The sequence below is a fragment of the Ictalurus punctatus genome, chromosome 26, assembly GCF_001660625.3.
Source record: "Ictalurus punctatus breed USDA103 chromosome 26, Coco_2.0, whole genome shotgun sequence".
Lineage (NCBI taxonomy): Eukaryota > Metazoa > Chordata > Actinopteri > Siluriformes > Ictaluridae > Ictalurus > Ictalurus punctatus.
Genome location: NC_030441.2, coordinates 8,425,210 through 8,449,008, shown reverse-complemented (window position 1 = coordinate 8,449,008; position 23,799 = coordinate 8,425,210). Strand labels below are relative to the sequence as shown.

Here is a 23,799-nt window from a genome sequence, read left to right as displayed (position 1 = left end):
ATACTTCTCTGGTCTCCGGCCAGGGTCTCAGCATCATCCCATGTGATGTTCAATGCCCACAGGTCTTCGATGAATGTTCTTCTCCACTTCTCCTCAACTAAACTGCCTGTAAGTGAATGAGTTTTTGCATCTGTGCATGGTGCCTTGCAAAAGACCAGCATTCCCACCTCTCACCCAGTGTTCCCAGGATAGGCAAAGGATTTACTGCTACCTGGTTACTAAAGATGAATGAGTAAACAAATAATATATCATATCTGACTCAATCCATATGTTCTGTATGATTATCCTGGTTTTGAACACTTGTTTGGAAAAGGCGAATAACCCTGATCTAGATATTAGCTAGCTGGATATACAAAACAACACAAATAACCTCCGAAGCAAACTGCAAACTAGAGTTAGGTCAGTGAGATGAGGCAGAATTGCACAAACATTAGGACATTCAGGCCAGGAGAACATGCCAAGATGCCGAGGCTGGATCGAGTAGGAGGGTGACAATGCAAATGTGCAGGCTTTAGTGCTACCATGGTGACTAAGTCAGTAGCCCAAAACAAACCAGGCTTTCATGGGATCACAGCTTCGCCCACCACTGTGCTGGGGTTAAGGTCACCATCAGAGGTCAGAAATCCCTCTCATTCTCTTCATCCTCTTCCTTTTTTCTATCTCTTTCCTGTGCAATACCCTCCTTAACTGTACAAAGCAAACTTCTTTTCCTGATTTGTGTTGTACCTTTGATTTCATAAAGGGGGAGTGTCCGTTTTTCTATTTTCTATCGCTAGATGACTGGATCAGGAACATTTTGTAATGCAAAAGACATCGTGAAGTGTCCTCCCACCAAATTTTTGTGTCATTACATTTCCCCTAAATTACTTTATGTCAAAAATCCTTACAGTTTTGGGCACATATTTACAATTCCCCTAAGACCCAAAGCAAAGTCTCTAAGGACATACTGCATGTCCTTAACCCTAGAACACAAGATAGACCTAAATATGGAGAATTGTGGTTGTGGGAAAGCCGTATTCTCTTACGTCACTCTCTGACCTTTGTCATTGCCTAAATCAGTCAATCCAGACTTGTGGTATGTTCAAAACTTGTAATGAGTTTGCATTTTTCCTCCATTTCTTTGCTGATTTCTTTAAAATAGTCTAAATTCAGCAAACACTGTATGAGAATATATAGTGTTATATAACTTGGACTTTAGTTAGAGTCTGTGTCTCCCAGGTCTAACATATATTGTCTTACATTTATGGTCAAAGTGCAATAATCATTTGACATCGTATATGCAATATGTAATATCCCAATATTTGAATGGACATACTGCAGAATTACCATGATGTTGCTATACAGTATCTTTGTACACACCCCAAATTTAAATGTATAACATATTCATGCGCACCACTAAAACTCCTCCCTTTCTGTACACTTACATGTTGGCCTAAGAAATGTTAGACTTCCAATGCTTTGGTGGTGGGAATGGAAGCAAATCCTGATAATACGGTCAACGGTACAAAATTATTGGCACCCGCATTATTGGTACCCAGGTTTCCTCCAGGTCCTCTACTTCTCCCACTTCCCAAAAATATGCCAGAAGGCAGAGTCATTCATTCATCTTCAGTAGGCCTTCAATCCAGATGACAATGAATTCAGCGTTTAGCCCAGCTACACTGGGTAGGAGGTGGAAATAAACCCTGGATGGGATACCATCCACACACATTAACACCTAGGGGCTATTAAGTGTAGCCAATTCACCTGAGAGTAAACAGTCGAACCCAGAATAAATCCACACAGACACAGGGAGAGCATGCACAGAAAGCTGTAGAATTGCTCCTAGGTTTGAATAATGTTTGATCAATGCCTTGATATGGACTGATGTCCCATCTAGGGAGTATTCCTCTCAGTATTCCCGGGTACCGGATCCACCATGACCGTGACCAGGATGAAGTGGTTACTGAAGATGAATGAATGAATGAATTAATGAATGAATGAATTGCTTATTCAGATGATCACATATTATTCAGATGATGTCACATATGTCCTTAGTTCATGTCCAATTTCAGAACCTTTGTGTTTTTCACATGTAAACGCATATTACTTACATAGTCACATGAAAAATATGTGAAATGTTTGTGATTTTTTCCATAAGGAAGACAGAATGGCCTATTTATATGAATAGATCTGAGTCATATGCATGGTTGAGTATGGTTGTGTGTGCGGCAAAATAAACGTTGTACTGTGTATGGTTGTGTGAATTTGAACTTAATCAGAAGGTTCTGAGTTCAAATCCTGTCTCCCAGGCTTCCACTGCTGGCCCTTGATCAAGGCCCTTAACCCTCATCTGCTTAGCTCAATTGTAAGTCCCGTTGAATAATAGCAATCTGCCAAATGAAAATGGAAACCACCTACTACCATTTGTACTAAATAATAATAATCATTTATAAAGACAATATAATTTATTTGTATTAAATTTTGGTCAACACAGGATTTAAAAAAAAAAAAAAGTTTGAAATTCATTGATTTTTTTCACTTCTTAGCTTGTGAAAACATTTCCAACACATTCATTTAAAACATTTTCTAACAATCTTGTGAATTGCACAGAACAGCAATACAAAAATGTCAACAACCATTGTGTGTGTGTGTGTGTGTGTGTGTGTGTGTGTGTGTGTGTGTGTGAGAGAGAGAGAGAGTGTTTTGCCTGTTAACTCCTCATTTTGAACCGTTGTTTCTGGCTGTGCTCATTGCACACGGGTATACTGCATTTCCCACATCATTTTATTTGAAATCAGTAAAAGTTGAAAAAATAAACAAATAAACGCCATGACATCAAAAACTTGGTTTTGACCTAAGATTTGAAATTATATATATAAAAAAAAGATTATATTTAAAAGCTATTGCAAACACATGACCTCACCGGGGGGTCATTTTAGACGCACTCATGCATCTAAGAGTTAAAAATCTATCAGGTTAATAAATATTTGGACTGGCTGGTTATTTGAGCGCGCGCTCGAGCCCGCGGTCACGTGGTGCCGAACCGCAGCCTGGCTGTGTCTCGCGCTTGCCTCCACCCGCTCAGCGCCCGCACATGGATGGACTCGCTTCCTGTCACAGCACGTTTTCCTCCAGGAAGCCTTCGTGAGGACTTCTGGCGAGATGATATCCAAGGAAGAAGGGAATGAGCGACGCGACCTCACCTTCACACCCCACTCCTCATCTCTTTAAACGGACACTGTGTGGATTTTCAGAATAACCTAACACCTGATCTCACTCTGACCCTCAGCTCCAGGTGAAAACTGTCATCAACTTTTGTCCTAAAAGTTTCAGTTGTTAATCTGTGCCTGAAGACCTGTTTTGTATATCAGCAGCACTGGGTGTTGGTCTCTTACTGCTCTTTTGTTCTTTTCTTTGAGCCTAAGGCAGTCAGGAGAGCTTTCTTCTGTCCAGGTTTGTAGAATTTGGGTGGTAAAGGTGGGCAAAGTGACCACTCAGGGGTGGCAGAACCTAATGATAGTAAAAAAAGTTTCATGTGCAGGACGTCTGATTTGTCTCTTGGTACAAAATGAATGCTAATTTGCACTATAGTTACAGTTGAGTTCAAATCAACATGAATAGTATATTCAATAACTCTGTGAATTACATAAGAGTAATCGAGTTATTATTTGATGGCCAGGAGCCAGGCGTAAGTGTATTTTCATGACAATGCTACAAAATATATCTGTTCAGCACTTATTGATATTAATCTTTGCGATACAGAGATTGAAGCTGAGTCTGCATACTAATAAGACATATAGTGTGTTAGGTTTCAAATAGTGTTAAGATATAAATAATGAAAAAAAGAAGAAAAAAAGGGAGCTGGAATATCCTTTTCCGAATGTGATGTATGTAAAATATTCTTTTATCAACTTGTATGCCCAACCTAACCGCTGCCCGGTCAATCTTTGCCCGTTCTGCTTGGTGTATATTTTCCAGAGGTTTTACACTGCCTTCTTCAGATCAGATCTGGGTTGGGGTGGGGATTCATGGGGTTTGCGTTTTGTTTTTTCACACTTTACTGTGTGCTATTGGAAATGCATGCTATCCAATTACTAAATGTATTCATGTCTGGTAAGCATAACAGCCTCAGATGATTCACGAAAGTTATAAGAGCAAGATAGAGTACAATAAATGCAATACAATATTTTGTCCACATCTAGCCTTGATCTGAATTTTTTTTTTTTTTTTTTTTGTATATATCAATTATATATGTGTGCATTTGTTCTTAGTTAGAGACAGTGATGAGATTCTTTGTCAAATCTTTTTAATGGCTTTAATGACAGATTAAGCCCTCGAGTTCGTATAGATCATACTCTGTAAACTGTGGAGAAAAGAAAAAAAAAGCTGTCCACAACCTGTTTTTACTGTGGGATTTCTTATTAAATTAGCACAATAACAATAAAGGGGCACAGTACAGTAATTCAGTGCCTTTTAAGGGCTTTTAAATGCCTGCCACACATTATGGAAGGATATGGAGGACAGGAGCACTGATTCCATCTTTAGCTTCAATACATTAGAAAAGTTAGTATAGGACCTAATTCTAAAAATCCCTGTACTGTTGAAGCATTTTCATTTAAACTATTGAGAGACCAACACCACCACCATGTTAATAAGACCAGGGACCTACAGCAGGAAAAAGGGAATGACTGAATGTATGCGTTTGTTTAAAGATTGCCGTTGTCTCTGCCTGAAATCAGCAGAAACGTTTGTTATGAAATTGTATCACGGCTCAATATTCCAAGCGGATGGCTGATCTCGTGTGTTACACAAGGCCGGTGGCTAAAAATAACACGGTGCTAAGTCAGTTCCATATTTTTGCAGTCTGAACATCCAACCATAAACAGTGGTTTGTTTATAACCTAAACATTTATGTTGGTTTGTCTGATTAGAGTCTAAAATATACAACATAGCAGTGGAACAAATTCCACCTGAAACGGGAACAAGACAAGAACAAATGGCATACTTTGAGCTAGTGTGCTTCAGTTTGATATTCAGTGTTAATAACAGTTCCCCTGAACGCAGACAGAGAGGCCAAAGAATGTGCTGTATATATACGTTTGATCTGAAATGACGAGATAAATGTAAACAGGACAATGAGACAGCATTTAGTAATTAGGGAAGCTTGTGTTCTTCTCGGAACCAAAGGTCATTTTCTCATTCCTATTTGTCTCCTCAGTTCTACCAATATGGCATCCTTGCTCCATCCTGTCCTGTTCCTTCTACTTCCATTACTACATGTTCAGTCAAACTCCCATCAGAAGCCCCAGTGGCCTTTGCAGCGTGTGCCTGTAGTCCTTCCTCAACAGATTGAGGAGCGGCCGCCCCCTAGTTTCATCGGCCCAGCTCATCTGGAAGTGACCTCTTCCTGTGGTCCCGAGTGTCACAAGGAAGCCCCAACACCAAGCTACTGGGACCTGCGACACTTCCTGTCCTACGAGACTCTCCACTCCAATGGTCAGCTGACTGAGACAGTTGTAGGAATCTATGGCTTCAATCCAAACATGCTGAAGAGCCCTGCTGCTGAGCCGGGGCGTTCCAGAACCAAGCGCCAGATCTTTGGCCATGATGGTCGCTTCAGCATTGTGGACCAGGACTTCCTGCTGAACTACCCTTTTTCAACTGCTGTGAAGCTGTCCACCGGATGCTCAGGCACACTAGTGGGTAACCAGCATGTTCTCACTGCAGCCCACTGCATCCATGATGGAAAGAACTACGTCAAAGGTACACAAAGGTTGCGTGTCGGTTTTCTGAAGCCACGGCAAAAGGACCCACTATCTAACAACAGCACTGACAACAAGATGAAGTTCCAATGGATCAGAGTCAAGCGCACCCATGTGCCCAAGGGCTGGATAAAGGGCAATGCTAATGAAATTGGCATGGACTATGATTACTCTCTCTTGGAACTCAAGAAGGCTCACAAGCGCAAACACATGAAGCTGGGAGTGAGTCCTTCTGCCCAGCAACTGCCTGGTAAACGAGTGCAGTTCTCCGGCTTTGACAACGATCGACCAGGCCAGCTGGTCTACCGCTTCTGCAAAGCCGGGGACGAAACCTACGACCTTCTGTATCAACATTGTGATGCTCAGCCTGGCGCTAGCGGCTCTGGAGTTTATGCCCGGATGTGGGACCGCAGGCGCCGCCGTTGGGAGCGAAAGGTGATCGGGATCTTTTCGGGACACCAGTGGGTCGACCTCAACGGTGCCCCCCAGGAGTTTAACGTAGCGGTGCGCATCACTCCTCTTAAATATGCCCAGATCTGCTACTGGATCAAAGGGAATTATATGGACTGCAGAGAAGGCTGAACTTAACCTTTAGTGTTATCCTTACCTTTAGTAAAGTTCTATGCATCCTCTAGATTCATTCAAATAGAGTTGAAACAACTATGACTACATGAAACACTGGCATGTAAACACTGAACGAACTTAACACACCCATTCACACTGTAACTACTCAGAAATGACAAGAATTTCCAGAAACTTATATACAGTTCCTTAACCAAATAATTTTGCACACTCTGCTTTAGTTTCACTTAGCCTTTACAATAGTATAGGATCTAGGATTCATCTTTGATAAGTCAACAAAACTGTAGTTAATCTTTCAATTCGCGCAAAATAGCAAACAATTCTGAATAGATGGAAAGAACATGAACGTAGCAGAATGGACCTGATGTCAACCAAAGATGGATTTTAATGACTGTACAAAGCACTGTAGTCTTTAAGGCTTTGTGAATTGTTTGTGAAGCATGTACTCCAGTTCAACTAAAGGTGCTTTTTTTTTTTATTTGCCTATCCAAGTCAAACATACAGAGATCTTTGCCTACTGTATAAACTCTCTCCATGTCATGGCATGTGGTTTCTATTCTGTTAGCGACCCCTAGTGGTCAAAGACATTACATCAAATGGCCACAAGACCCAAGTTTCAAAGCGTGTTCGTGGACGGTGCCTTCTTACACTAATCACAGAATTTTTTTATTTTATTTTATTTTTCATTAAATAAGTACATGGAGATGCATATGTTATATACTTAAAATGTTATATACCAATGTCAGCACCTAAAGCACTTTGAATTTCTTTTAAATTACTGATTTCTTTAGTCATTAACAGCTTTTTATGATAATTCACTCTGTATTATACAAATGTTTATAAAATGCCTTTGAAAAGACATCATTCTAACATGTCACTGTTGACTCAACATGTAAATATTTTATATGACATACACTGATCAGCCGTAACATTAAAACCACCTGTCTAATATTGTGTGCCTTGAAGGGGTGTACTTGGTCTGCAGCAACGTTTAGGTAGGTGGTACGTGTCAAAGTAACATCCACATGAATGCCAGGACCCAAATTTTCACAGCAGAGAATTACCCAGAACATCACACTTCCTCCTCCAGCTTGCCTTCTTCCCATAGTGCATCCTGGTGCCATCTCTTCCCCACGTAAGCGACACACACGCACCCAGATTTTCATGATGTAAAAAGAAAACATGATTAATCAGACCAGACCAGACTTGTTCCATTGCTCCATGGTCCAGTTCTGATGCCACGTGCCCAATGTAGATTGGGTGGACAGTGTTCAGCATGGGCACTTTGACCAGTCTACGACACAGCAAGCTGTGATGCACTATGAGTTCTGTCAACTTTCTATCATAGCCAGCATTAACTTTTTCAGCAATCTGTGCTCCAGTAGTTCTGCTGTTGGATCTGACCAGACAGGCTAGCCTTCACTCCCCATGTGCATCAATGAGCCTTGGGCGCATGAGCCTGTCGCCGGTTGTCCTTTCTTGGACCACTTTTGGTAGGTACTAACCCCTGCATGTCAGGAACACCCCACAAGACCGGCTGTTTTGGAGATTATCTGACACAGTCCTCTAGCCATCGTAATTTGGCCCTTATAAAAGTTGCTCAATCCATAAACTTGCCCATTTTGCCCAATATATCCCACCCCCCCTTCCAGGTGCCCTTGTAACGAGATAACGTTATTCATGTCACCTGTCCGTGGTTTTAATGTTATGGCTGATCAGTGTATTTTTGCATTGTAACTCCTGTCTGACTGCTCATTAAAAATAAATAAATAAATAAATAAATTACATATACAGTATGCCATACAAAGCATATCCTTTACAGAAGGTAAAGCCTGTAGTTTGCTTATGTGTAAATTTAATCTTGACTATGATACAATGTCTGGTACAAATCTTCAGGCAAATATTTAGTCTGTGGGTTTTTTGTGCATTACAAAAACATTTTTCCAAACAAGACATCCACACACTGAGATAATGGGAGAAGTTTTCTCGTTTTATTCTGGATGCCATGGCATTGGGAAATAATGCTGCATTGTATCAAATACTGCAAGTCCGACAGACTACGGGCCCGGACCCAGCATCTATGTAGCCATTACCATGTTGAAAATAATGGCAGAAGGTAGGCTCCCATAGCATCCTGGGATTTGGCACAGAGATGAACTTAAATAAACAGGAAACAAAGTGGCATCTATTAAGCTTCAAAACGCTGTTGCGACAGGAAAAAGTGGAGTCCAAGAAAAGAAAAAAAAAAAAAAGAAAATTTAAATGCACCAATATCAAGCTATTGACAGTTCATAATCATAAAATACAGTAATGCAATGAAGAGAAATAATACAGCATTCACTATACAAGATCGAATTTCATCCACTTGTCAGACCTCAATCTCGAGTGCACAGCTGAACTCCTCTCTTAACTGGCTGCCCGTTTTGTTTTGTTTTTAAGAGCATCTTTGGCGACATTTGGACGTCGTGTGGGAAACGTGCTAAAAAGCATGGACGCTTCTCCCCGTCTGCTTCTTTTTCCGCCGTTTGGTTTTTTTCCCCAAAAAAACTTTTACATAGGGGAAGAAATGACATCACGTCATGCAAACGTAATGCCCTGCGTTCATTCATGTAACAGTATACAAAATAAAATATTTTCTTAAATAGATAGAAATGTTGCAGGAAAATAGAACCGTATCAAAAGAAATACCAGCTGGAGTTCACAGTCATTTGATAAAACACCCTAAAGCACACATCACTGTGACTTGAGACCCAGGCTGTTGCTGTTCAGGGGGTACGAGTAGGCTTTGCCCAGCACTATGCGGTCCCGCAGCAACTTGAACAGCACATAGTAGTTGCAGAAGAGAATGAGGCCCAGCGAAAGTGTGTGATTCCAGCGCTCGGAGCGCAGCAGCGAGTACAGCTGGTAGAGCACCACGCTCGACTCGATCCCGATCAGAAGGTTCAGGATCCGCAATGGCTTATGGAACAGGAACTGAGGAAGAATGGAAAGATAGTACTTAACCTTTATGTTCTGGTCATGACGTATGGATATAACGAGGCAATTTCATTAGCTTATACAGAAAGATATATTTAATATTATATAATAAAAACATTCTCTGGCTACTTTAAGACGAACACCTGCTCATTCATGCAGTTATCCAAATCAGCCAATCATGTGGCACCAATGCACTGCATAAAAGAATGCAAATACAGGTTAAGCGCTTCAGTTTATATTCATATCAAACGTCAGAATGAAGAAACAACGTGATCTCTCTGGCTTTGACTGTGGCATGAATGATGGTGCCAGGTGACTGGTGGGAGTATTTCAGAAACTGCTGATGTCCTAGGGTTCTCACTCACACACACACACGTCTCTAGATTTTACACAGAATGGTGTGAAAAACAAAATACAGGGAATGTGAAAATTCAGGACCCACTGAGAGTAAAACATCATGTACTTAACTTTGTATTTATTATTTACAACATATGCTCTGTAGCACAGTCACCCTTCACATTCTCTGCATTTTCCCAGATGCTGTATCATGTTTTTGCAGATTTTACTCAACATATTCCCATGGCTTCCTGACTTTTTGGACACACTGTACTTGGTGTTGAGAGCTCAGTGCAGAATTTGAGCTGACATGTAGACTAATGTAACTAAAATTATCACTTTTTACAACTGTGGTGAAAAGCACAATGAATGCATCTCAGAATGCACAATGTGTTGGACCTTGAGGCGGATTGGCTACAATAGCATTTGTCCAGTCTTGCTGGTTATTTAAGTTACTGCAGGCTTCATATCAGCGCAACTCAGTCCGGAAATTCTCCTCTCACCTCTCGTTTCCACCCACAGAACTGCCACTCAAGAAATGTTTTTTTTTTTTTTTTTTTGGCACCATTCTGTGTAGAGATTGCTGTGTGAAAAAATCCCAAGAGATTGTCAGTTTCTGAAATATTCAAACCAACAACCCTGCCACAGTCCACGTCACTGAGATCAGATATTTTCTTCATTCTGATGCTTGATGTGAAAATTAACTGAAGCTCTTTAATTAATTGAGCTGTATCTGCAGGATTTTATGAATAGTGCTGCTGCCACATGATTGGCTGATTGAAGACTTGCATTAATGAACAGACGCACATACATTCCTATTGAACCCTTTCATGTATATAATATTTATACACGTATCCAGGTTATTTAGATTTTTTTAAACTTAAAATGGCCCGATATGACTTTTGATTGTCTAAATAGTAAAAAGGGCTAAAACACTATATGTATGAAATAATAATAACACTACCACTACTACCACCACCACCACTACTACTACTACTACTACTAATTAAAAGCTTCAAATGTCCAAAACATTCAGGTCTAAAATATGTCGTGTAGAAGACAAAAAAATATATAAATATAATATTGTAGAAAATATGCTTTCTGAAAATGCAATTTAACATACACAAAACAAAACCTAGTTTTTAAAATAATCTGGCACTAAACATACCACAGTTTACTCATAACTTATCAGCAACTGGGGGAAAAAAAATGTACTAGCTGATGTAAACGATATTATATAAAAGCTTGACTGAAAAAGCAAAAGCTAAAAACTCACATAAAATCTGGCGTGCGAGACGTCAGAGGGCAAGGCCACGTTATATGGCCCCACGGCCTTGTACAGACAGCGACTGTGTCTCACTAGCACACCCTGAGGCCAGATTGTGTTCTCTGACCACCTGATAAACCAAAGGGAAAAAAAAACAATATTCATGAGTTCACAGCAGAATATGCGATTGTGGAAATGAAATGCATGTTTTATTAAATAAAATATTTGCTTTGGGTAAACACAATCTAGGCAAACAAATTAATATTCCAACTGCTGGTTTAAACCCTTTAATAAATTAATAACTAACATTAGCCTCTGAGACAATACATTATAATTTTACTAGGGATGCACCGAAAGTTCGGCAACCGAAATTATTCGGCCGAAAATCGCCAAAAAAAAAGAAAAGAAAAAAGAAAAAGAAAAAAAAAAAAAAGGACTGTTGGTGTTCGGCTGAATATGTGAAAAGGCTGAATAAATTTGACTGGACAATGATTGATGACGCGACCAAATAGCCTAGCAACCAGAGTGAGACACGCGAACGTCACGACCTCCACTTCTGGCAGCGCGCTCTGAGAGATGAGGGGGTGCGCGCATGCACAATCTACGTGCACGAGTGGTCAGCGAGCGCATGCTTTTCGGATGTTGACAACCGTGACAGTGTTTACTCTGGACATGTGCGTTTGTTTTGTTTCTGTTCCGGAGTATTCTGCCACGTCGCGAGACGTAAGGGAGTAGAGTACGGAAGCAGGTGCAGGTAAAGACGTATTTATTTAATGGCAGGCAGACAGATCCAAATCGTAATCCAAAAAACGTCGTCAAGACAGGCAAAGGGTCGGGCGATCGGCAAACGGGCATAAACGGGGAAAAGAAGGAATCAGAGTCGTGGTCACAGAAAACAGGGTCAAAACACAAAAACAAGAAACATAAACTAGTACTATGGACTGGGAGCGGAAAAACTGACGGGGACTAAATGAACTAATCTATAGTTTAAACTAACAAAATCTATCACGGTACATAACATTAACAACGTATCTAACTATACTATATCTACTGTAATACTCCGCGAGGCGTACAGGGACGTGAGCGGTATACATCCCCAATATAATCAGCCGTATAGAACCAAATAGAACCATTTTTTTGCACTGTTGTCAATGCACTTTTTTGTTGTAGGCTACAGAGTGTTCCATTCTTTCAGCAGTCAGTTATAGGCCTAACATCGGCTATTCAAGGGGGGCTCGAAGATGACCACATAAAAATATTTTTATTTTACTCATTTATTTATTTAAAGTTATATTGTGCCTTGTTGGTAGCCTATGCCTGCTGGAATGAAAAAAAAAAATGTTCAATGTTAAATAAATATTTTGAAATTGTAGTTTTTGTAATTGATTTTTTTCTTTGAAAAGCAAGACAAAATTGTAAAAAGCACATTTTGACTATTTAATTTATGCAGTGGTGGAAAAAAAAAAAAGGCAAAATAAATGGAAAAAACAAGTTCAGTATTCGGCCAAGTTTTTCTTTATATTCGGCTTCGGATAAGAATTTTCATTTCGGTGCATCCCTAAATTTTACTTAACATGAATACTGATGGGGGAAAAAAAGAAATACTGAAATGGAAGGAGAAAACTACAGTTAGAAGTCTAACTCTACAGTCCTTTTCCTTGCCTTTTCTGCTGGGAGAATTTTATTTGCACGTAATCCGCTGCTTTAGTTGACAAAGCAGGAAAGCCGAGTTTTCTGGTGTCTCCGTATCACCATAGCAAGGTGTCAGAATTTGTAAATGCTATGGCGAAAGCATAGTAAATAATCAGAAGTACTGAGTAAATATTAGAGGTACTGGAACTGTGGTATAATCTCGAAGAGACTTTTTTTAGTTCAGAACCAATAAAGCCTTTTGGGTTACGTCTTTGCTAAAACATCTTCAAGATTATACTACTATACCAGTCACCTTGGCTCACTAGGCAGACTATAAATCAAAAAGCATAGATACTGTTGTTAACACTCACGTGTGTTGTGGCGCGTTGCTGTAGGAGCCGTGCTCGAGTCGCTGCCAGCGGCCCAGGTGTGCGGCGGAGCGGTGCAGCAGGTCGCAGTAGCTGGGAGGGAGCAACTGACTCATCAGCATTACGAATGCGTTGATCCACACCATGATCAAGTGCTCACATGACCAGCGCATGTCATAGTACTGTGTTTTCTTGGAATGGGGAGAAACACAGACAGAAAATATGCAATTATAATCCACAGTTCAATAAATGAAGTTGACTCGTGCCTATCTGAAGTTTTGTGACTCATACTCACCTGGACGAAACAGAGCGGTAAGAAGGCCACGTAGTAAGCGCTGAATAGAGAATTGAAGAGCACCTCTTTGATGCGACGGTTAAAATCGCTCTTGAGCTCCTCCACCTCGCTGCGTATGAGCTCGGGAGAGGGTGGGCATGTGTGGGCGGGAACATGAGTGGGGCTGAAGAATTGCTCCCGCAGGTTCTCTCGCACAAGCGCTAAGAAGTCCTTGGGTCGCTGCAGAGAGCCGTCTGTCCCGTCCGGCTCTGAAAATGAGCAGTCTGTCGGCGCTTGCTGAGTTCGGCCCTCTTGGTGAAAGCAGCACAGTGGCACATATACACCGAACCTGAGGAAAAAGAAACGTGGAATATAGGTCATAAGATTTTTCATGTGTATTAATATGCAGAACTTCATAATCATTTGCAAGTTTCAATGTGAACTTAACAGACATTTAAAGGCCCATGGAACACCCTGTTAAAATTTTTGTATGACACCAAATTTGAGTGGTATATATTCAAGATCCAGTCAATTTTGAATAAACTAGTGAGAAATATGAAGTACTTTGTGGCCTAATACTGTAATAAGTCCTCCAGAGCTGCACATCAAAGAGTTGAAAGTTCAGGTCACTTTCATTGTTACATAAATGGTTTGATACTCTATTGTTCAGAACTTTCATGATGCATTTAGAAAAACAAACGTTTACCTAAATTATGTATCTTGCCCGAGAGAGAATGCTGATTAGACTTGGATGGGCAAGACACACAGTGGCTCAAGTGGAAGGTGTACGGATAAAGAAAAGAAAATTGCACATGGATTTCGAGCATTCTTTTGTACCTTGCTGAAAAAGACGAGCAAAAGACAAGAAAAATCATATGCAAAAGGTGTTCTCAAGCCACGCACCGCAAAACGACCAACTTGCCAAGTAACGTGGCCGATGAACATCATGCCCTCGACTTAAGATTCAGCATGTTGAACAGATATTTGCTTTCTGGAGGGCAGCAGTGAAGTTTGGGGTCATTCTGTAATTGGTTCTAACTATAACCGCTATAACTAGCATTTTGGCAAATGCGTTTGGGGTTAAATTAATGCTCAGACAACTGCAACATTCTTTCAAAGTCCTAATTGGACAGCACACTACAGCTCTAATACGTGATTTTAGAATACATCAGAGCCGGTACGAATAGAGGACTGCTTAAAACATTAATCTAATAGCGCATAATACTCAGCATGGCAGGTGATTTATGCAAGTTCCAGCCCTCCACTCAAAAGAGACAATCTCCTCGCTGGTAAAAGCCCGGTCTATCAGATTCTGACACATAATTACACAGTCAATACTCAGGTTACCGGGATGAAAACACAGCACTCTTTTCCAGATGTGAAGTGGAACCTTTTCCCCACTCACAAGCCTTTTAAACAGTATACTTGAAGTATACTTCACAGTAGGCTCTTGGATATCTACAAATCACATCTACAAATCAATGGGACTGCCATTTATTCAGATAAAGCACGCTATTACAATATTTTAAACACTTCTATGATCCTATGATTTATGATCTTTGATATAAATGAATGCGGCCGACCAATAGTACAAGCCTGCAACTGGAGTTGTAGCAAAGGTTAATTAGCAACAAGATGCCTCCCTTCTCCATGGACGACTTCCAGAAACTTTTACAAAAAATTGCAGTGCTGGAAACCAAAATCCACAGGTTTGACGACTTCCAGAATCTTCCACAGAAAATTGCAGTGCTGGAAACCAAAATACACAGGTTAGAAGGGAATGTGGATGTGACTGGACTATGTGGAAAAGTAGTGTCATTCCCACGGACCCAGAATAATGGACAAGAGCATATTAACAACTAATTACCACCAACAAGAGGCAGGAGAACTATGTACAGGGTGATAAATTTAACAGTGGTAGTCCTCCCTGGAACTCTCTTGGTGGAAAGCCTAAATGTATTTCATTTACCTGGGAAATGGCAGGATGAGCAAAAAGCAGTGCCCAGCGCCCTGAGATATGTGATGCGACTGGCTGGCCTGCATTATCATCTAGACAGAGCGCCTCTTCAACCCCTGTCCTTAATAGAAGACAACCATGGACAGCTGATAAATGGAAACTTAGAAATAAACCTTCCCAACAACCGTCTGTGCAACTGGAGAACAGAGGAAGAGAGAGACTCAGCAGATTGGTGGCACTGAACTCATGACTCTCAGTGCATTTTATTAACAATTTTGACCTTTTCTGGGAACGCAGATGGAATCAGCCTTAACAAGTCAGGAGTAAAACTGTTCAGCTCCAACCTATCTTACTTCCTGCGCCATTCGTCTGTTCCCTCTGACAAGGACAAGAGGAATACACAACACAATGCACCAGGAATGTTGAAGAAAGTTCTGACCATGGGACAGATCAGGGCCAAGAGGAAGAGTCTCCACACCTCTCACTAACCACCACCATTGAGGATTTACCTTCTTCACCTCCCCGAACCCCATTTAAGTCACCCCTATCTTCAGACACCCTATCTCCCTCCTCCTGGAGTTCACTGACTACATGAAAGATGTACTGCTGGGACTAAACTTACCCCCCGCCCTACTCCCATTTTCTTTCCCCTAAACGGCCCTCACTGTCCACCTCCACCATTGACATTTAGTCCTCAGCCAGTTTTGACACATTTGTCACACTCCAATACAGCAGGCTGCAACTGATATATGCTGGGCCCTGGCTACAAGGACAAGCCAGGGCCCAGTGTGCCAGTAGCTTTTTCAATTCCTGTGTCGAAAGGTAAGAGAAATAGAACAGTGAATCTGCTGAGAAAGAGAAAACGCTTTGCAGATTCGACAAGTTGAGCATTAATTCCTCGTCAGCCACAGCCTGATACAAAAAATGGGACAGTTTTTAACACACTAAATTTAGCCTTATTAAATATTAGGTCTCTGGCAGGAAAAACATTTTTAATTAATGATTTTATAATCAACCTCAATTTCATGTTTTTAACTGAAACTTGGTTAGACCAAGATAACAGTGCAGCTGTTCTTATTGAGTCTTCCCCTCCATGAGAAATGCAAGGCGGTCCTTCTTCTCGAACATCATCTCCAAAAACAATAACGCACGCACCTTGTTTGCTACTATTGACAGGCTAACCAAACACTCCTGTGTCAGTAGCCTCTGACATTTGATCCACCAGAGCCTGCAATGACTTTGCCTCTTTCTTTACTGACAAAATAAAAAAAAATTAAACAAGCAATTAGTGTTTCCATGTCAGGTACAGGATATGTACTGCCTCTATGTCCATCGACAAACACCTCAATTAGCATGACACAATTTCATCCCATCACTCATGAAATCTTGGGGGACATTAAACAACAGCTGAAATCCTCCTCCTGCTGCCTCGATATTCTGCAAACAGGCTTTTTCTAAAAGGTTTCTTATTGCATGACCTCAGAACCATTAGAAATTGTCAACTAATCTCTTCTCTCAGGTTTCTTCCCACAGGCCCTGAAAACTGCCGTCATCAAGCCACTCTTAAAAAAAGAATAATCTAGACTCGTCACTAATGAGTAATTATAGACCCATATCAAACCTCCCGTTCTTAAGTAAAATTATTAAAAAAGCTGTTTTTCAACAGCTGAACAATTACTTAGAATTAAACGACTGTTTTGATGTCTTCTATTCAGGGTTCCGACCAAATCACAGCACTGAGACTACTCTTGTTAGTCTTCAATGACATCCATTTAGACATAGACAATGGCAAAATTTTAGTCTTAGTATTATTGGATCGCAGTGCTGCATTCGACATGGTTGACCACAATATATTATTAGACCGACTAAAAAATTGGGTGGGACTTTCTGGCACTGTACTAAACTGGTTTGAATCTTACTTAACAGACAGGGACTATTTCGTGTCTATAGGCAATTACACATCTGACATTACAAAAATGACCTGCGGAGTTCCCCAAGGCTCCATTTTGGGGCCTCTTTTGTTTAACATCTTCCATGCTTCCACTGGCTCAGATTATGAAATACAACAAAATTTGTTGCCACAGTTATGCAGATGACACACAGATTTACATAACCATTTTGCCAGGGAAATATGATCCCATACAGGCTCTGAGGAACTGCATTGAACAAATTAATGATTGGATGTGCCAAAATTTTCTCCAATTAAAAAGAGAAACCTGAAGTTATTGTTTTTGAGCTAAGAAGAAGCGATTAGAGATCAGCGCTCAGTTTCAGTCTGTAATGTTAAAGACCACAGACCAAGTCAGAAATCTTGGTGTAGTTATGTACTCGGACTTGACCTTCAACAGCCATATTAAGACTGTTACAAAGTCAGCCTACTACCACCTAAAAAAATAGTCGAAGGGTTAGAGGACTAATGTCTCAGCAAGACTTAGAAAAACTTGTCCATGCATTTGTCTTCAGTCGACTCGACTACTGTAACTGTCTTTACGGGTCTCAATAAGAAATCAATCAGATAGTTGCAGTTGATTCAGAACGCTGCTGCTCGGGTCCTCACTAAGACTAAAAAGGTAGATCATATAACTCCAGTCCTAAGGTCGTTGTACTGGCTTCCTGTCTGTAAAAGAACTGATTTTAAAATACTGCTGTTGGTTTATAAAGCACTGAATGGTTTGGGTCCAATATATATTTCTGATCTAATATCTGATTTAATATTTGTATACCATGTTGATATTTCTGTAAAGCTGCTTTGAGACAATGTCTATTGTAAAAAGCGCTATACAAATAAAATTGAATTGAATTGAATTGATCTACTGGTACGTTATGAACCATCCAGACCTCTCAGGTCATCTGGAACAGGTCTGCTTTCTGCTCCCAGAGTCAAAACTAAACGTGGAGAAGCAGCATTTAGTTTTTATGCTCCACATATCTGGAACAAACTCCCAGAAAACTGCAGATCTGCCAAAACTCTGTTCTTTTAAATCAAGACTGAAGACTTTTCTTTTTGCTGCTGCTTTTAATTAAATCATCATGGTATTTTAGTTAATATCTTATGCTGCACTGTAACCTTTTAAATCTGTTTTAACCTGTTTTTATTTTTTATTACATTTATTTATTTATTTATTTATATATATTTTAATTTGTTTACTTTTTAAACGTTGCTGAGTGTTGATTTTATGTTTTATGTAAAGCACTTTGGATTACCCTGTAAATTTGCCTTGCCTTTCATGCACAGATTAAGGGCACTTCGCTCTGTTGGTTTTTTTCAGAAATGCTTATGCGCAGTATCCAGAGCAAACTGAATGCATGTTTCTGTGTTGATTTCAAGTCCATGTTTGAAGCATCATCTTGTTGCTGCTTGTTCTGTGTCTCTTCCCATTCAAGGAGATTGAGGCCTTGGTCGTGTATGATTGAAAATAACTGCCTGGGAGCATCACCAAGAAAATGAAACCACGTTTGAATTATTTTGTCATTTATCTGTTTGATGAAGAAATTTGCACTCAAAAAACAAACAAACAAAAAAAACCAACAGAATTTTGGGTTTATTTAATGTTTGTTAAGTTTTATTTTGAAATAAAAAAATGAAAGCATACACCTGGTATTGGTATCAAAGTAAAAATTTTAAACATTTTCCATTGTGACAGCCCTCGAGCACACAGAATTGACTGCTAAGTCACTAAAGCTGAACTAAAAACATGAATGCTAGCTTGCTCAGACTCAGAGAAATTCTTATGGACAAGTGACCACACTTATGCATGTCTTACCTGATCTTAGAACTGCCCAATTTACACCAAAAAAAAAAAAAAAAAAAACACTGATGATGAAAATGTAATCACAAATTCATGCTACTGTATATTGTCTGAGCACACACTAATATCAGTTGCAGATCAGACGTAAAGTTCCCTGCAACTTTATGGTGTAATGCTTTTACAATCTGCAGTCAGTTTTGCTATGGCTGAAGCTGCACCTGTTGTGGCTCAATTATGTGGGCTTTGTGGTTAGCAAACGGTCCTGTGAATTAAATGCCACGCTTCATTCTGCCGAGACTGCAGTTACACTTACCTTACACGTATCAGTTTTGCGCTGTATGTACCAGTTTGTACTTTGCCCCTATATTTGTCGTGTGTGTTGCCCCATAGTCTACAGATAAGACGACAATAAAAATTTACTTAAGATCATTGACGTACCAAAGATGCAGGCCTGCAGCCTGTGAAAGAAAGTCAACAGTTCAGTAACGCTAGACTTGGAGACCGTACTAAATCTTTACACACCACTGTGTCAGAATCCACAACAAAATCCGATAACGTTAGAGACCAATTACTACTAAATGGAGAGAAGAAAAAAAAAAAAAGAAAAAAAAAAAAAACACACAGTATGTGTGGCAGTATAGTGAGTGGAAGGTCCAGTGTGCCACCCAGTCTCACTTTTTGGAAGCGCATAAATTGGCTTGGTTTAAAAAAAAAAAAATTTTAAGTGACATGGAAGGTTTTAATAATAATAATAATAATAATAATAATAATAATAACAATAATAATAAGCAGAAGAATAAGAAGCAGCAGCTGTGGTAAGCTAAATTGCAGACTAAAAGAAATGAAAGAGTCTATGATTAGCTCCTTTTAATAAAGTTTCTAAAGGAAGGACCGTCATTTGAAAATGAAAGCATGAAAAAATGATTCCCATCATACAACAGGTTTTTTTGTGCCCCATTATCCTGCAGTACAGGTCATCATGAACAATTCTGCACAGTCAGTGAAATGAAATTACCCGTCAGGTGATGAGTGGAACTCTTCTTTTTGATAATATGGATGCATTACATTTATAAAAAAATAAATAAATAAATAAATAAAAATCAACACTGTGTTATATAATACAGCATTCTCCAAGAGTCTAGAAACTGCATCATGAATTTGTCTGTTAAATGTCCCCCAGCATAGAAACTCTGCTGAACCTCGGACTGTCTAATGGACATACCGCCACCTACCAATCGATAGCAAATATAGCTTTTCCGCTTATTAATATTTAAAACAACATGAATACGTAAAGTGCAGTGGAACTTCAGTTTGCAAAGGAGCACCGCAATAACATCAGGGGTTATGACTCAAAAATACACCAAAAGAGCACTCCTTTTTGCCCCAATAAGAGAGATGAGCCAACTGACATGTGCATCTGAAATGATTCACATGCTAGGTCAAGGTAAATGGAGAATATTTAAAGTTTGTTCATTTGAAATAAAATACATCAATGTATGTTTTACCTACACTTTAAATATACACTGATCAGTCATAACATTAAAACCACCTGCCTAATATTGTGTAGGTCCACCCTGTGCCGCCAAAACAGCCCTGACCAGTCGAGGCATGGACTCCACCAGACTTCTGAAGGTGTGCTGTGGTATCTGGCACCAAGACGTTAGCAGCAGATCCTTTAAGTCCTGTAATCTGCGAGTTGGGACTTTTTTTTTTTTTTTGGCCAGCACATTAACATAGATTGAGATCTGGGGAGTTTGGACCCCAAGTCAACACAGTGAACTCTGTCAGGTGCCTCAAACCATTTCTGAACATCTTTTGCAGAGCAACAGGGCGCATTATCCAGCTGAAAGAGACCACTGCCATTAGAGAATACCATTGCCATGAAGAGGTGTACTTAATCTGCAGCAATGTTTAGGTAGGTGGTACGTGTCAAAGTAAGATCCACATGAATGCCAGCACCCAAAGTTTCCCAGCAGCGCATTACCCAGTGAATCACCCTGCTTCTGCCAGCTTGCCTTCTTCCCATAGTGCATCCTGGTGTCATGTCTTCTCCAGGTAAGTCTCACACACGCACGGCCGTCCATATGACGTAACTTGAGAAAATGTGATTCATCAAACCAGGTCACCTTCTTCCATTGCTCCATGCTCCAGTTCATGATGCTCACGTGCTCATTGCAGATGCTTTCGGTGGTGGACAGGGGTCAGCATGGGCACTCTGACCGGTCTGTGGCTATGCAGCAAGCTGTGTGTTCTGACACCTTCCTATCATAGCCAGCATAAACTTTTTCAGCAATTTGTGCTACAGTAGCTCTATTGTGGGACCGAACCATTTTCACCGGTTGTCCTTCATTGGACCACTTTTGGTAGGTACTCACCACTACATACCGGGAACACCCCCCACAAGACCTGCTGTTCTGGAGACGCTCTGACCCAGTAGTCTAGCCATCACAATTTGACCTTTGGCAAATTTGCTCAGATCCTTAGACTTGCCCATTTGTCCTACTTCCAACACATCGACTTTGAGAAGCGACTGTTCACTTGCTGCCCAATAAATAAATAAATAAATAAATAAATAGATAAATAAATAAATAAATAGATAAATAAATAAATAAATAAATAAACCCACACTTTGACAGATTCCACCGTAAAGAGAGAGTCAGTGTTATTCACTTCACCCGTCAGTGGTTTTAATGTTAGGGCTGATCAGTATACATATTTAACATCACTTTACTATATTCCACCAAAACACTGTCAAAATGGTTCTTTTTTCCAAAAGAAAAAAAGATTAAACAGGCCTACTACAATGTGCTGAGTATAACATTATACAAATATTGTTAATGTTGATGATTAGAACGTTATTATATACACTTTTTTGACAAGCGTTCTCCTGCTCAACACCATGAGCAGCAACAATGGAGAAAATGTCAGGCGTGTGAACATGTGACAACTAATTTCTTAAAGGATTACATCAAAAGGTGTTTGTTGTTTTTTTTTTACTGTGTATTACTGTAAAATCACTTAATCCTCCAGCCAGCAGAGGTTTTCGACTGCCACAGTTCCCCGCTGCTCAGCGGGTAACATGACACCTCTTAAGCCTGAAACGGTATGAAATACTTATTTTCTTACCTTTTTGTAGGCTAACAGATCTGGATAATTAAATCATTTATATGCCATCAAGTAAAATTCAATAAATGGACAAGTTTAATATGTCCTAATAACTGGCTTGATCATTGAAAAAAGTGATTGTTAAGGATCTTACCGGGAGCCTACAGTGCGACTTGGAGCAGGTCATCAGCATTTCTTATCAACAAGTTCAAGTGACACATCAATGACCATATTTTCTGTCTCTAATACACTTCACTGCATGAATTGGAGTACTGAATGACCAATGAACAGAGGAAAAGTAGACAAGTAAAAATAAATAAATATATATATATATATATATATATATATATATATATATATATATATATATATATATATAAATAAAATCTACATTTCTGCATAAACATGACCTACAACATCAGATTTTTACACAAGCCCTAAAAGAAGGTAAAGAGAGCCCAATTAAACAATTGAGACAAAATGGTTATATTTGTTCATTTATTTACTGAGGAAAATGATCCAATATTACATATATGTGAGCGGCAAAAGTATGTGAACGTCTAGGATTAGCAGTTTAATTTGAAGGTGAAATTAGAGTCAGGTGCTTTCAATCAAAGGGATGATGATCAGGCGTGAGTGAGCGCCCTGTTTTATTTAAAGAACAGGGATCTATCAGAGTCTGATCTTGCTTCTGGAAGTGTACCATGGCATGAACAAATCAGATTTTTGAGGAGCGCAGGGAGTTGCTGGTTTGTCAGGCTGGAAAAGGTTACAAAACCATCTCCACAGTCAGACTGTGTACAAATGGAGGAAATTCAAGACCATTGTTCCCTCCCCCAGGAGTGATCGACCAAGAAAGATCACTCCAGGAGCAAGACGTGCAAGAGTCCACGAGGGCACAAAGGGGCCCAGGGTAATTTCTAAGCAACAAAAGGCCTCATGAGTTAATGTTCATGAGTGCACCATCAGGAGAACACTGAACAACAATGGTGTGCATGGCAGGGTTGCAAGGAGAAAGCCACTGCTGTCCAAAAAGAACACCGCTGCCCTTCTGCAGTTTGCTAACACTCACATGGACAAGCCAGAAGGCTATTGGAAAAATGTTTTGTGGACAGATGAAACCAAAACAGAATTTTTTGGTTTAAATGAGAAGCATTATTTTTGGAGAAAGGAAAATACTGCATTCCAGCATAAGAACCTTATCCCATCTATGAAAGTATCATGGTGTAGGCCTGGTTTGCTGCATTTAGGCCATTGCCATCTTTCATGTTTTGAACCAACCAGCCTTGTTTAACAGTGACTTACCTACACTTACTGGCAGTTATTGCTGCACAAGCGAGTCACACCAGATACTGAAAGCAAAGTTTCACATACTGTTGCCACTCATATGTAATACTGGATAATTTCTCAATAAATAAATGACCAAGTATAATATTTTTGTCTAATTTGTTTAAATGGTTTCTCTTTTCTATCTACTTTTAGAATTTCTTTTTTGCAAGGACCTGATTTATCGTAATTGGGTTTTTTTTCGTCAGAAAGAAAATTCCATTTAAAATTATTATTATTATTTTTTTAAATAATGGAGCAAGAATGAATTCATATGAGCTTACGGGTAGCCCAAGAAGAGCAGGTTAAGCACTGAGTGGGTCCTGAAGAGGTTGACGAGGGTCCAGCAGAGAATCCAACCACACAGAGTGAGGAGACTGAGTCGGGCCACAATCAGCAGCACATACTGCACGAACGAAGACGGGCTCGCCTGGGAGGCCTGGCATGGACAATCAGGCAAAAACAATTATTAAACCAGTTGAT

The 23,799-nt window shown here is 39.9% G+C and overlaps 2 protein-coding genes across 2 annotated transcripts in view; one reads left to right on the top strand and one right to left on the bottom strand.

Moving 5' to 3' along the window:
* Positions 1 to 3,009: 3,009 nt before the first annotated feature.
* Positions 3,010 to 9,299, top strand: LOC108258877 (serine protease 23). The gene is made up of 2 exons (XM_017457845.3): positions 3,010 to 3,277; positions 5,201 to 9,299. Exon 2 carries the CDS (start codon positions 5,211 to 5,213, stop codon positions 6,324 to 6,326), a length of 1,116 nt encoding a protein of 371 aa, XP_017313334.1. The 5' UTR covers positions 3,010 to 3,277; positions 5,201 to 5,210; the 3' UTR covers positions 6,327 to 9,299.
* Positions 8,296 to 23,799, bottom strand: part of tmem39a (transmembrane protein 39A) — a 30,640-nt gene continuing 15,136 nt past the window's right edge. The window contains exons 5-9 of the mRNA XM_017457843.3: positions 23,601 to 23,755; positions 13,201 to 13,528; positions 12,909 to 13,096; positions 10,915 to 11,035; positions 8,296 to 9,299 (exon numbers count right to left, since the gene is read on the bottom strand). Of these exons, the coding sequence (XP_017313332.1) occupies positions 9,060 to 9,299; positions 10,915 to 11,035; positions 12,909 to 13,096; positions 13,201 to 13,528; positions 23,601 to 23,755 (1,032 nt within the window). The 3' untranslated portion in view covers positions 8,296 to 9,059. The remainder of the gene's footprint in view (positions 9,300 to 10,914; positions 11,036 to 12,908; positions 13,097 to 13,200; positions 13,529 to 23,600; positions 23,756 to 23,799) is intronic.